This window comes from Hyperoodon ampullatus (assembly GCF_949752795.1).
Source record: "Hyperoodon ampullatus genome assembly, chromosome: 2".
NCBI lineage: Eukaryota > Metazoa > Chordata > Mammalia > Artiodactyla > Ziphiidae > Hyperoodon > Hyperoodon ampullatus.
In genome coordinates this window covers 161571956-161585938 of record NC_136915.1, presented here as the reverse complement: position 1 = coordinate 161585938, position 13983 = coordinate 161571956, and the positions used below count along the sequence as shown (strand labels likewise).

Genomic DNA, 13983 nt, shown 5'->3' with positions numbered 1-13983 from the left:
CAGGCCCTGCCTTGTGTGGTGGCTTGGGCCAGGTTCTGGGTCGGCTGGTTCTGCAGTGCCGGTCTGCTGGTGGTGGAGCTGGTTTCCAGCACAGCTGGCTGCATGGTTCTGGGTGTCCCAGGGCTGGTTCCAGCCTGCAGGTGGGAAGGGTTAGGTCCAGGCACAACAATCTGAATTTTAATTAGTATGTTTAGTCCATTCACATTTAATAAAATTATCAATATGTTTTTTTTTTTCCCCAGTACGCGGGCCTCTCACTGCTGTGGCATCTCCCGTTGCGGAGCACAGGCTCCGGACGTGCAGGCTCAGCGGCCATGGCTCACAGGCCCAGCCGCTCCGCGGCATGTGGGATCTTCCCGGACTGGGGCACGAACCCGTGTCCCCTGCACTGGCAGGCAGACTCTCAACCACTGCACCACCAGGGAAGCCCTATCAATATGTTTTGATTTTAGGTCTACCATTTTATTATTTTTCTATTCATTTCCCCAGCTTTTCATTCCTTTGCTCTTCCTTTCTTCTTTTAGTACCACAGTTTTTTGGTAGTATTCTTTTATTATTTAGCATTCTTCTTTTTTTTTTTTTTTTTTTTTTTTTTTTGCGGTATGTGGGCCTCCCACTGTTGTGGCCTCTCCCGTTGTGGAGCACAGGCTCCGGACACACAGGCCCAGCGGCCATGGCTCACGGGCCCAGCCGCTCCACGGCATGTGGGATCTTCCCAGACCGGGGCACGAACCCATTTCCCCTGCATCGGCAGGCGGACTCTCAACCACTGCGCCACCAGGGAAGCCCTAGCATTCTTCTTTAGTAGCCTATTTTAATTTACTTATTACATTTTCATTGTATATGTATAGTTTTGTACTGATTATTCTAGGAATTACAATATACACCTTTGGCTTTTCACAGTGGACTTAATCAATATTTACCACTTCAAGTGGAATGTAGGTATCTTACTACCATATAGGTCTTTACCCCTTCCCACCTTCTTTATTTTCTACTATGTATAATAACTATGTATATTGAGAATTTATAATGTTATATTTTTTGCTTTCCATCTTCAAACATTCTGAAAAATTCAAGAGGGGAATAGTCTATTATATTTAACCAGATATCTACTTTTTCTGTTGCTCTTCCTTTATTTCTGATATTCCAAGTTTCCTTCTGGTATCATCTCCTTTCTATTCAAAGAACTCCCTTTAATGATTCTTTTAGGGCAAGTCTGTGGAAAGCAAATTATTTTTGTTTTCTTCACTGAGAATGTATTTATTTCATCTTCATTCTTAAAGGATGCTTTTGCTGGATGTAGAATTCTAGGTTGCCAGTTCTTTTCTTTCAACCCTTTAAAAATTCCATTTCACTTCCTTCTAGCTTTCATGTTTTCTGATACAAGATGTGCAGTGTTGAAATTGTTGTTCCACTATAATAATGTGTAATTTTTCTTTGGCTTCATTCAAGATATTTGTTTGTGTTTAGTTTTCACCATGTTGATCGTAATCTATGTAGGCATGAATTTCTTTGAGTTTATCCTGTTTGAGTTTTGCTAACCTTTTCGAATCTGTAGGTCTGTGTCTTCCCAAACCAAATTTGGGAAGTTTTCAGACATATTTCTTCAAATAACTTTTCTACACTGCATTCTTTCTCTTCTTTTTCTTGCACTTTGACGACACAAATGTTAAACCTTTTGGTATTGTCCCATAGTTCCCTGAGGCTCTATTTTTGTATGTACGTTTGTTTGTTTTCCCAATTTTTTTCTCAGTTATTCAGACTGGATAATCAGAATGGATCTATCTTCAAGTTTGTGCATTCTTTACTCTCATCTCTGTCCTGCTATCAAAAAGACAGTGATAGAGCTCTATATTCAGTATAAAACAACGCTTCATTTAATTCTACTGTTTTTATTATGTACTTGCACTATCCTCAGCTTTACCCTCCAGAAGACCTCTAGTCTTCCAGCAGGAGGAAGAGGTGTAGTTTCCTGGGTTTTTTAAATAAGGGAGGGTACCTGGAGATCTAACTGCTTCTTACACAGACTTTTAACGAGAGCTCTTGTTTTCATTCCCACTTTACACCCTCAATTCCAAAAACTCTGTAGGAGCAATTCCTGAACTTTTGCAGTATTTATGGTATAAATTTGGGTTGACTCTCAGTTTTTCCTGCTCCAAGCTCAGGATTCCACTTTCTCAGGATTGCATAATAAGTTGTCAGTTGTCTGATTTCCTGTATCCAGAACATAGGTGATGTTTTCTCCTTTTACATTCTCTTTGACCATAAGTTTATACCTTAAATTATTTTATTTTGGTGATGTGTCAGGAGAGAGAGAGAGTAATAAATTATGTACTCGAACTGCCATCTTTACCTGGAGTTAGGAAAAATTGTAAACCTAAATTTCAAAATGTATCCATACAGGAACCATAAATTAAAGTTTTATTTGTCACCTGATACATTCTAGGATGAGATTCCCACTGGAATGCCATGCCTGGAGTCAGTAACCATAGGTGATGATATATGGGATGAGAACTGGATACCTTTGCAGGCTGGAATGGGAGAAGGAAGTGATACTGCCTCCCACTTATCTACCTCAAGGCTTGGTGGAGAGAAACCATATTCATCATGTAAAGAAATGCCACAGAAGGTTAGATCCTTGGGAAAACATAACGCAAATCACTACTGCAAAAGGAGATATTAATGTAATTGTCCAAGCCTCAAAAAAGCTATGCATTCTGCATTTCATAGGGATTAATCAGACAATAATTCAGAAGAATGTATTCCCACCCCCACCAAAGATGGTAGTGTTAGGGATGGGGGCAGGATGAATCAGGGGAGAGTAAACCATGGACTTATTGTGGCTATCTATCCTATCCATCATTATGATTTTTGTTTTACCATTGGCACCTAGTCACAGCCTTAGGATCTAGAAATAAACAGTTTTCCCTAATTTAATTTTTATTGCATTGCCTTGTAATATTATGTCTGGATCTCTGCAGTGAGTATATTTACTAATATTGGGCCCTATATATTTAAATTTTAATTTATTTTCCACCAGCTCTTAGAAAGAAGAAATATCAGCACTTAAGTTGCCCCTTGTTATTTGTGCCATTTAAATACCGGATGATCATGAAAATCATCTAACCATGAAAACAGTATTAAAGAAGATACTACAAAGAGAGTTATGGTTTTTTTTATGTGATCTGTGTATTCAGAGGAATTCAGTGTATTGGGCATGGACCAGTGAAGCAAGGGGGAAAACTCACACTGATATAGAAAGTTAATAAATATCTTTTCTTGTTTAGTATACATTGCCTCTTTGCCTTTACCTTGCCCAAGTTATCCTCCATTTGGACCATATGGCACTATATCTCAGTTTATTGTTGCAATTTTTTTCTCTATAGGATTGGTGTTTTTCTACACCCAAAGATATATGGGATGATCCATGGCAGCCTTCAGGCCTTGTGAGTGGGAAGAAAGTAGAAGTTCAAAAACCAGAAGGACTGGGTGCTCAAGAAAAAAATACTGGCACAACCAGAATTCAAAAGGTAAATGTCTAATGAATGTTATTGTTACAAGTTTTCATGAGGAAATACTTTCATTTTTAGAAAGTAAAATTCTGGTTAATGATCCCTCTCTTAGCATTTGGAACAATACATATACATAAAAATGTATGTTTATTTAAAAATAAATTTCAGTTAACTTACTATAGTTATTCATCTCTCCAGAAAAAAATTCTGAGACTAGAATTAAAAGATTGATTAAGCCTCTACATTAGGGATAGAGAAAACAGGTATTTTCACTTAACCATACATTTTAAGTTCTGTATCTGTCCTATCATCTAGGCCAGTTTTTTTCTTTTTGTTGCTTTGGCAGAAAACACTAACCCTGGAATAAAATCCATTTGTTTTTCTGCTCTAATTTTTACTATTTCCTTCTGCTGACTTTGGTCTTAGTTTGTTCTTCTTTTCTTAGTTCCTTAAGGTGTAAAATTGAGTTGTTTGAGATCTTTCTTCCTTTTTTAATGTGTTTTTAATGTTTTATTGCTAGAAACATCCCTCTTAATTCTTCCTTTGCTGCATCCCATAAATTTTGGTATACTCTGTGTTTTCATTTTTGTCTGTCTCATAATATTTTCTAATTACCTTTGATCTTTTTCGACCCATTGGTTGTTCGGGAGTATGATGTTTAATTTCCCATATTTCTGACTTTAGTCTTCCTTTTTTTTTTTTTTTTCTTGCGGTACACAGGCCTCTCACTGCTGTGGTCTCTCCCGTTGTGGAGCACAGGCTCCGGACGCGCAGACTCAGCGGCCATGGCTCACGGGCCTAGCCACTCCGCGGCATGTGGGATCTTCCCAGACCGGGGCACGAACCCATGTCCCCTGCATTGGCAGGTGGACTCTCAACCACTGCGCCACCAGGGAAGCCCTGATTCTTTATTTTATAGATTCCAGTTCTCCGTTTTCTCCATATTTTCCTCAATTTTGTCTGTAACTTCCATTTTCTTGAACATGTTAATCATAGTTATTTTAAAGTTTTTCGCAGATGATTTCAATATCTGAATTACCTTTGAGTGTGTTCTTACTGTCTTTTCTTTATTTGATCTTGTCATTTGATCCTGTTTTGGGCATTCAGGGGAGGGGAAAGACAGGCGGAGCATACCTCATGGTTCTTTTTTTTTTTTTTTTTTTTGCAGTATGCGGGCCTCTCAGTGTTGTGGCCTCTCCCGTTGCGGAGCACAGGCTCCGGACGTGCAGGCTCAGCGGCCATGGCTCACGGGCCCAGCCGCTCCGCGGCATGCGGGATCTTCCCAGACTGGGGCGTGAACCCGTGTCCCCTGCATCGGCAGGCGGACTCTCAACCACTGCACCACTGGGGAAGCCCCCTCATGGTTCTTTTTAATTGAATGTTGAACATGATGGGTAAAAAATTAGAGAGGCTCTGGATGAGATAGCTTCCTCCAAAGAGGGTTCAGTTGTCTAGTGGCTGGCAGATACCGGCCAGTCACCTTCACACGTATTGAGGCTTGGTTTAGGTTTGGTGAGGACTGCTGTATTTCACTGTTGTCCTTACTCCTTGAATGTGGCTCTTACTCCTAAAGCATGATTCTTTGGAGATCTCGGCTGAAAGCCTGAGGAGATTGTCAAAGCTCCTCCACATTCGTGGGGCTCAGACTCCATCCTCTGTCTCCTCAGCTTAATTGAGATATAATATACATACCATACAGTTCACCCATTTAAAATGTACAATTCAACGGCTTTTAGTATATTCACTAGTTTACTAGCATATTGTGCCTCCATCATCACCGTAAGAATTTCAGAACATTTTCATTATCTCAAAAAGAAACCCTGCATTCTTCAGCTGTCACCCCCACCCAACCTCCCCAACCCTCTTCCCCCCAGGCAACCACTCATCTTACTTTCTCTATTGATTTACTTATTCTTCAGGACATTTCATATAATTGGAATCAATACAGTGTGTGGCCTTTTGTGTCTGGCTTCTTAGCGTAATGTTCTCAGGGTTCATCATGTTGTATCATGTATCAGTGCTTTACTTCTCTTTATGGCTGAATAATCCATTGTATGGATAGGCCACGTTTTGTTTATCCATGTATCAGCTGAAGGACATTTGAATTGTTTCTATTTTTCTGCTATTATGAATAATGCTGCTGTGACACTTGTGTATGTGTTTTTATGTGGACATATGTTTTCAGTTTTCTTAGGTATATACCTAAGAGTTGAATGGCTGGGTCCTATGGTAACTCTGTGTTTAGTGTTTTGAGGAATTGCCAGACTTTTCCAAGCAGTTGCACCATTTTACATTCCCACCAGCAATATAAGAGTGTTCCAATTTGTCCACATCTTTGCCAACACTTGCTATTATCTAGTTTAAAAAATTATAGGGGGCTTCTCTGGTGGCGCAGTGGTTGAGAGTCCGCCTGCCGATTCAGGGAACACAGGTTCGTGCCCCGGTCCGGGAGGATCCCACAAGCCGCGGAGTGGCTGGGCCCGTGCGTCTGGAGCCTATGCTCTGCAACGTGAGGGGCCACAGCAGTGAGAGGCCCATGTACCGCCAAAAAAAAAAAAAAAAAATTATAGCCATCCTAGTGGGCGTGAAGGTGTATGTTATTGTGGTTTGGGGCTATGCTTTTGATTGCATAAGTTAATGTTTCAGAAACCATGAACACGTTTCTTGAAAATCTGCTACTAACCTCTAGTTCCATAAAGGTATATTTTCAGACAACTACGAGGGAGTCAGTAGTTGATAACTACAGAGGGATAAATCTGGTAGAGCAATGCTTCTCAAACTATAATGTTCATACAGATCACCTGAGAATCTTGTGAAAATGCAGATTCTGATTGAGCAGATCTGGTATGGGGACTGAAGTTCTCCATGTCTTACAAGCTTCCAGGTGATGCTGAAGCTGCTTGATGGTGAATCACATTTTGAGCAGCAGCACTCTAAACCACTGTTTAGAGGAAGAGACTCTTACTTTTCAATTAAGTGCTTAAGTTGACCACAAGTACTTGCTTTCAGTACTGGCATACAAATTTAGAAGGCATTCACCTGTGTTCTTTTTTTTCCAGTGTGAAAAGCTGTCAGAATGCATTTAAATATGTTTTAACAATTTGTCTTTCTTCAAAATCATATTTATCAGGAAAGAAAAAAGATACAGCTTTTAAAAAACGGTTTCTGATTTTGATTGTTGTTAAACTACTGAAAATAGGCAGCAGGGCTTAGTGTAAAAAACACCTGTCTGGGAGTTCTGTAATCTATGGCTTAGTCTTTACCACAAGTTTGAACAAGTTGGCTTTTGGGGCCTTAGTTTATCCTCTGCAAGGACTGATTTGGACTAATGATCTTTCCAGCTCTAAAAGTTTGCCATATTAATATTTACTTAATTATCACTGGAGCTTTATTGAAAGAACCTCATTTTCAGTGAGAATAAACTTAAAGGGTAGCTAAAGCACATACATGAAGTTGCATAAATTAAGCAAAAATTTGAATCCAGCTCTTCGCTCTCCTGAAGTAGCATATTGTATGGCAGGATAGCTATGTGGACTTTTAGGGTTTTCATTTTTGCTGCCAAATAAAGGGGCACAGCCATTTGTATATGACATAATTATATATCAGTCACATCCATGCCAGCCATGTTTGAAAATGAACAAGGTGTTTTGTAATGGAAGAAAAAAGGAATGCAAAAGGAATGCCAGCTGATATTAAATGTCTACTCCACAGCCTAAAGAACACACAAAGCTACATTTTCTGTCTGTATAAATTTTGTTTCAGTTTACCCTGGGCAGATCCCAGGCTGTAAGCCACTTAGGTTGGTTCGTTACGGCCTGGTCCTGATGGGGCCCACTTAATCGTCAGTGCCAGTTAGTTAGCATCACAGAAGACGAATTCTCTGAGTCACCGTAAACTGTGGCTATTTCAGCAGCAACTCTGTGGTAGGATATAGGATCTATTGATTAAAATTTGGCACTTCATTCACTTTAGCCCAAATCGAGGCTTTGTTTGGGAAGTTCATCTTTTCCTCTCAAACCCTGATTCTTAGTACTCCAGTTTGTCACTTCTTCTGAGGAGCCTTCCTTTAAGTCCTTTGTGTTCTCCTAGCATGTTGTTGATGCTGCGGAATGCAGTTAATGCCTTCTTCATGGCCACCTGCAGCACGTGTACTGTTTCCCTAGCCGAGGACTGTGAGCTCCTTAGGGACAGGGATCGTATTTACTGGGAGGCGGTGTGATGGAGCAGAGAGAACATAGGCTAGCCTGAGTTCATCTCTGCCTTGTCGCTTACTGGTTGACATTGGATAACTTGGTAATCCTCTTGTAAAAAAGCATTATGCTAAGTAAAGGAAGCGTTAATAAAGAAGATGTAACAGGGCTTCCCTGGTGGCGCAGTGGTTGAGAGTCTGCCTGCTAATGCAGGGGACACGGGTTCGAGCCCTGGTCTGGGAGGATCCCACATGCCACGGAGCGGCTGGGCCTGTAAGCCATGGCCGCTGAGCCTGTGCGTCCAGAGCCTGTGCTCCACAACAAGAGAGGCCGCAACAGTGAGAGGCCCGCGCACTGCGATGAAGAGTGGCCCCACTTGCCACAACTAGAGAAAGCCCTCGCACAGAAATGAAGACCCAACACAGCCAAAAATAAATAAATAAATAAATAAATTTTTTTAAAAAAGAGAGATTTCCCTCTATTCCCATTCTTTAAAAAAAAAAAAAAAAAAGAAGATGTAATAACACCTAACCTAGAAAAACGTTCTGATGTTTCATTGAAGAAACACATGCCAAGAACCTAGCATTGTGCCTGACAATGAGTGCTCAGTGAATGTTATTTCTCTCATTTCCTGCCGTTCTTCCTTGGCAGCCCTCAGTACCATGTTTGCTCATAATATGCATTCAATAAACGCTTCTTGAATTAATGGTTACTAAGTTAGAGAAGGACTTGTTTTCCAGAGAGTATCTAGATTTTTTAAAGTGGGGAGTTTTATTTATTAATTATGATATGAAAATATTCTTTTGTATATAAGTAAGGAAACAAAATAGACTTAATTCTTACTGTTGAACTAACAGTTACTTTTCATGCTTTTGCCCCATTTTCCCCATTCTGTAGCGACCAAACTTAAAGAGTTGCTCAGATTCTCCCACGTTGCCCGAATTGGAGGAGTTCTACATCTCTTTTATCCAGTCACAGCAGTCAGCAGAAGGTGGCCAGTTTGAGCCTAGCAGCATTGAGACTTGGCCAAAGCAAATTCAGCTGTCCACAGCAGCACTCAACTCAACTCCTGCAGTGGTCGATTACCCACAAAAACACTCTGGTTCAGGTAGGTTGACATACAGTTGACAAATACAATGGTTTGCCATGTTGTTAAAAACCTTCATTTATCTTTTCAGAACATGACTTGAAAAATTGCTGATGTTAGCATTTGTCTGAACTCCTCCAATTGTTCCCTTTCACTTTGCCACTCTTCTTTTTTTCTGCAATTTGGGGGGTGGCGGGGTCAGGTTTATGCACAGGAAAATTTGCCAGTTTTTAAGTGTACAATGCTATGAGTTCTGACAAATGTGTACAGTCTTGTAATAAGCACCACAGTCATGATAATAGAGTATTTCCGTCAGTCTAAAAGGCTTCCTCATATCCCTTTGCAGTCATTCCCTACCCCTACTTCCTGGCTTCTGGCATGTTACTTTTCCTTTTCTAGAATTTCATATAAAGGGAGTCATACAGTATGTCGTTTTTATGTCTGATTTCTTTCATTTAGCGTGATTTTTAGAGATTCATTTATGTTGTTGGTGGTGTCTAAAGTTTGTTCCTATTCATTGTTGAGTAGTACCCAGTTGTATGGAAATACCACAATTTGTTTATCTGTTCACCAGATGACAGACATCTGGATTGTTTCCAGATTTGGGCCATTATGAATAAAGCTGCTGTGAGTGTTCACATACAGCTCTTTGTGTAGACATATGTTTTTTATTTCTATTCAGCAAGTACCTTGGAGTGGAATTGCTGAGTCATATGCTAACTGCATGTTTAATGTTTAACTTTTCTTTTTAATAAATCTATCTATCTATTTATTTATTTATTTTTGGCTGCGTTGGGTCTTTGTTGCTGCGCATGGGCTTTCTCTAGTTGCAGCGAGTGGGGGCTACCCTTTGTTGCAGTGCACGGGCTTCACATTGCAGTGGCTTCTCTTGTTGCGGAGCATGGTCTGTAAGCGTGCGGGCTTCAGTAGTTGTGGCACACGGGCTCAGTAGTTGTGGCTCACGGGCTCTTGAGCTCAGGCTCAGTAGTTGTGGCGCACAGGCTTAGTTACTCTGCGGCACATGGGATCTTCCTGGACCAGGGATGGAACCTGTGTCCCCTGCATTGGCAGGTGGATTCTTAACCACTGCACCACCAGGGAAGCCCCTGTTTAACTTTTTAAGAACTGCCAAAATGTTTTCCAAAGTGGCTGAACCATTTGGTAATTCACACCAGCGATATAAGTAAGTTCTGATTGCTTCATCTTCTTGGCAACATATTATATTGCCAGTCTTTTAAACTTTTACCATTCTAGTGGGTGTGTGGTGGTATCTTATTGTGGTTTTAATTTACATTTCCCTATTTGCCAGTGATGTTGACTATGTTTTCATGTGTTTATGTACCATCTGTATATCTTCTTTAGTGAATTGCCTGTTCAAGTATTTGTGCATTTTTATTGGATTATCTTCTTTTTATTGATTTGTAAAACTTCTTTATTCTGGATACAGAACCTTTGTCAGATACATCTGTTGCAAATATTTCAGGTAAGTGGCTTGCCTTTTCATTTCCTTAACAGCATCCTTGGAAGAGCAAAAGTTTTCCTTTTGATGAAATCAGATTTGTTGATTTTTTTTCCTTTATAGTTTGAACTTTTTGTGTCCTATTTAGAAATCTTTCCTAACTCAAGTAACTAAGACTTTCTCCTACATTTTCTTATAAAAATTCTGTAGTTTTAGGTCCTGCATTAGGTCTGTGATCCAATTCGTTAATTTTTGTGTATGGTGTGATGTAAGGATCAATGTTTATTTTGATTACATATAATTATTCAGCTGTTTCAGCATGATTTATTGAAAAGACTGTCCTTTCTCCATTAAACTGCCTTGATGTCTTTGTCAAAAGCCAATTAAGTTGTATATGTGAGGGTCTATTTCTGGACTTTCATTCTGTTCTATTACTATTACGTCTGCCTTTATACCACTGTCTTGATTTTTGTGGCTTTATAATAAGTGTTGAAATCATATAAATTTCTTCTTTTTCAAATTGTTTTGGCTATTATTCTAGGTCATATTCCATATGAATTTTAGGATTAATTTAATTTCTACTGAAAGCCTGCTAAAAGTTTATTGGGATTTTTTTTTAATCTCTAGATCAAGTTGGGGAGAAGTGACGTGTTAACAATATTGAGTCTTCTGATCTATGAGCATAGTATAACCTTTTCCTGTTCAGTGTTTAATATGTTCTTTTCCCATCCAGTATATTTTTCATCTCAGAAGTTCAATTTATAATCTCTAGGGTTTGGTTTGGGTCTTTTTTATATCTTCCATCTTTCTCTTCAGCATACTCATCATTCACTTCTTGAATACTTGGTGTGTTCTTATGACAGCTATTTTAATACCCATGTCTTGTGATTCTAGCATATGTATCACTTCTGCATTCTGTCATCTGTCACTTCTGAATTGGCTTCTATTGATTGGTTTTTCTCCTAATTACAAGTCATATTTCTCTGCTCCTTTGTATATCTGGTAATTTTTTATTGGATGGCAGATGCTGAATTATATATTGTTGGCTGAATCTCTTTTTCTTCCTTCCTCCCTCCCTCCCTCCCTTCCTTCTTCCTTCCTTCCCTCCCTCCCTGCTGTGTATGTATAATTTATTGGGGGGGTAGGAATGTAATTAAATTACCTGAAATTGGTTTGATTATTACTGTGTTTATTTTAGGTTTCATTAGGCTGATTTAGAAAAGCCTTAAGTCTGTTGGCCCTGCTAGGCAGGCAGTACCTTTCTGAGGGTATTGATGGGACTTGATGTCCTATGTGTTAGGACGTCTTTACACTGTAGCTGGTGGGAACACAAACTATTTTGCCCCAGTATAAAATGCCTAGTGTTTGTTCTGCCTACTCCTTTCACGTAGGTTTTCTCCCTGGCCTTGGTGGTCCCCTCACATACGTGAGCCAGATCACTACCCAGCCTAAGACTCAAAGCGACCTCTGCAGGTCTCCAGCTTCTTCTCTCTCTGCAGCTGCCTCTTCACTTGTACTTTTCCCCCACGAATTCCAGACACCTGGCCTCCATGAATTCCAAACTCTGTCTTCTCAGCACAGTGAGACCTCCAGGCTCAATGTGGACTCTCCCTCCCTGTACTGCAGCCTGGGCTTTATTTTGACAGTGAGCTCAGGCACTTGTAGGGCTCACTTTGTTTCCCGTCTCTCAGGGAGCACTGTCCTCTGAGCTTGTTGTTCAGTGTCTGAAAGCTGTTGTTTTATATACTTTGTCCAGTTTTTCAGTGTTTAAAGCAGGAGAGATTATTTTTCAATCCCTGTTTAATTAGCATCATGTCTGGAAGCAGAAGTTTTGCTACTCTTTTAAATTCTTTCATCATGTGTCCCTGCTTTCATGTTTTTATACCTTTTAAAATCTGAGCTCATCAATGACTTCCTGTAAAGCCCCATTATTTCACTAGAACTCACTGTCTCTTTTCCACTCTAGTGGGCATTAATTATAGTCTTGCGGTCAGAGTTTTACTTTTTAGAATACCCTGTAAAATTCTCCTTAATTTAATTTATCATAAATGTATGGCACATGTACCACATGCTACTGCTGCTAGATGCTAAAGATGCAAAGATGAATAAGATATTGGATTATGCCTGATTTTTTTCTGAATTTTTGAAATCTGTAATTTTAAGCTCTACAGCAGTGCTTTTCAGAATGTAGTCAGCATACCGATACTAGTCTATGAAGCATTTGTGATGATGGACAACACAATAGCACATTGTTTAGCTCCCCTAGATTTTTTTTTTTTCCTAGAGGAGGACTTTCTTGAAGGAAGCAGTGTGTTGGCTTATATGTTGGCAAAAGCTCCTTCTCTCATTGCAGGCAGGCTCAAACAATTCATAGACCAGCTCCTTCAGTAGCCCTGGTCTAGAGTACACATGTGAGGATGCTAGTATCCACTTCCGTGGCTATTAAGAACTCTCAGCATGGAGTTCCCAGCAGTTTATTCCATTGAAAAGATTATTTCTTCTTAGTTAAACTAATTCCCAAGGAATTCTTTTTGTGGTTAATAATTGGCTTTTGGAATTTCTTAGCAAACACAGTTAATGTTAATTAATGTTAATTTTCATTTTTTATGGTCAGTTTGGTCAGTTTTGTTTTTATGCTGGCAGACTTGGAATTGGAACCACTTTCACAATAGAGAAGGCCCATGGGACACCATTTTGCTCACTGCTGAGAGGAGGAAGTAAGGGAGCTTAAGGATTCTTCCCTGGAATTGGAATTATATCCAATTTATTTTTTTGATGTCCTAGAAAGATATCTTCCCTTCCTTATTCACAAGTACATATTTTTTCCTCTCTTCTTTGCCCTCATCCTAACAAGATTTATTTTATCTCTGTGCATGATCCCCCATCCTCATCTCCTATCCATTTTTTGACTGGTTTCTGAGTCTCTTTCTCTCTGATTTGCCATTGGTAATTGGCACCACCTAACCAGAAGATGGTTGTAACACACGTTAGTAAAGATCTAGAATGGGAGAGGGTGAGAACCTCTTGAAAAGACCTGTGTTTTCTTTCTTTTTCAGTGGAAAGCTCTCCAGAGAGCCTAGAGAATGAAGATTTTTCTAGTAGCCATGCTATTGCAGTGTTCAAAGATAAGAGTCAGGGAGCCATGGACCAGCTGTCTTTGATTTTGTCTCCTGAGCACCAGATTTCTCAGAAGCTCTACATTCCTCGAAGCACAGCCACTGCTGCCTTAGGAGCTGCTGCACGGCTAGCCACATCCAGGAGCCTCCTGCACTGGTACCCCAGTGTGAAAAGGATGGAAGCATGAGAGAGCAGGGAGGAAAAAAATAAACTAGATGCTTAGGGCCTGGTGACCTCCCAGGCCAAAAGAAGAAGGAGGTATTGAGACAAAGTAGTATTTTGTTAGTTGATGCTTTTGTCTTTCTGTGTGACTCTTCGTTAGCTTCGTTATGCGAACAGTCCACTTTGTTGTGTAAGTATTGATGTTTAATGTTAATTTTCATTTTTATGGATGTTTCTTTTTCTGTATGGTTTTGTTCACCTTTGTTCAACGTAGTAGTTTAAAGGAGTTTTTGTGTTTCTATAAATGTTTTTCTTGTATATATCATGACTGATAAACGTAAACTGAAAAACTAATGTTTTGTGATCCATATGTAGTAAGACAAAAATTCTCACATCCCTATCTCCAGAAAAAGGATGTCTGAATTTTAAGGCTGCCTTTTCTCATTTGAAAACTTC

At 39.7% G+C, this 13983-nt stretch overlaps 1 protein-coding gene across 4 annotated transcripts in view; it reads left to right on the top strand.

The window, feature by feature from the left end:
- Positions 1-13552, top strand: part of TDRD5 (tudor domain containing 5) — a gene marked incomplete at both ends in the record, with an annotated part of 90835 nt that extends 77283 nt beyond the window's left edge. For all 4 annotated transcript variants that reach the window (XM_079696398.1, XM_079696397.1, XM_079696396.1 and 1 more), the window contains 4 exons: positions 2447-2629; positions 3387-3530; positions 8600-8810; positions 13305-13552. In XM_079696398.1, the coding sequence (XP_079552524.1) occupies positions 2447-2629; positions 3387-3530; positions 8600-8810; positions 13305-13552 (786 nt within the window). The remainder of the gene's footprint in view (positions 1-2446; positions 2630-3386; positions 3531-8599; positions 8811-13304) is intronic.
- Positions 13553-13983: the final 431 nt, after the last annotated feature.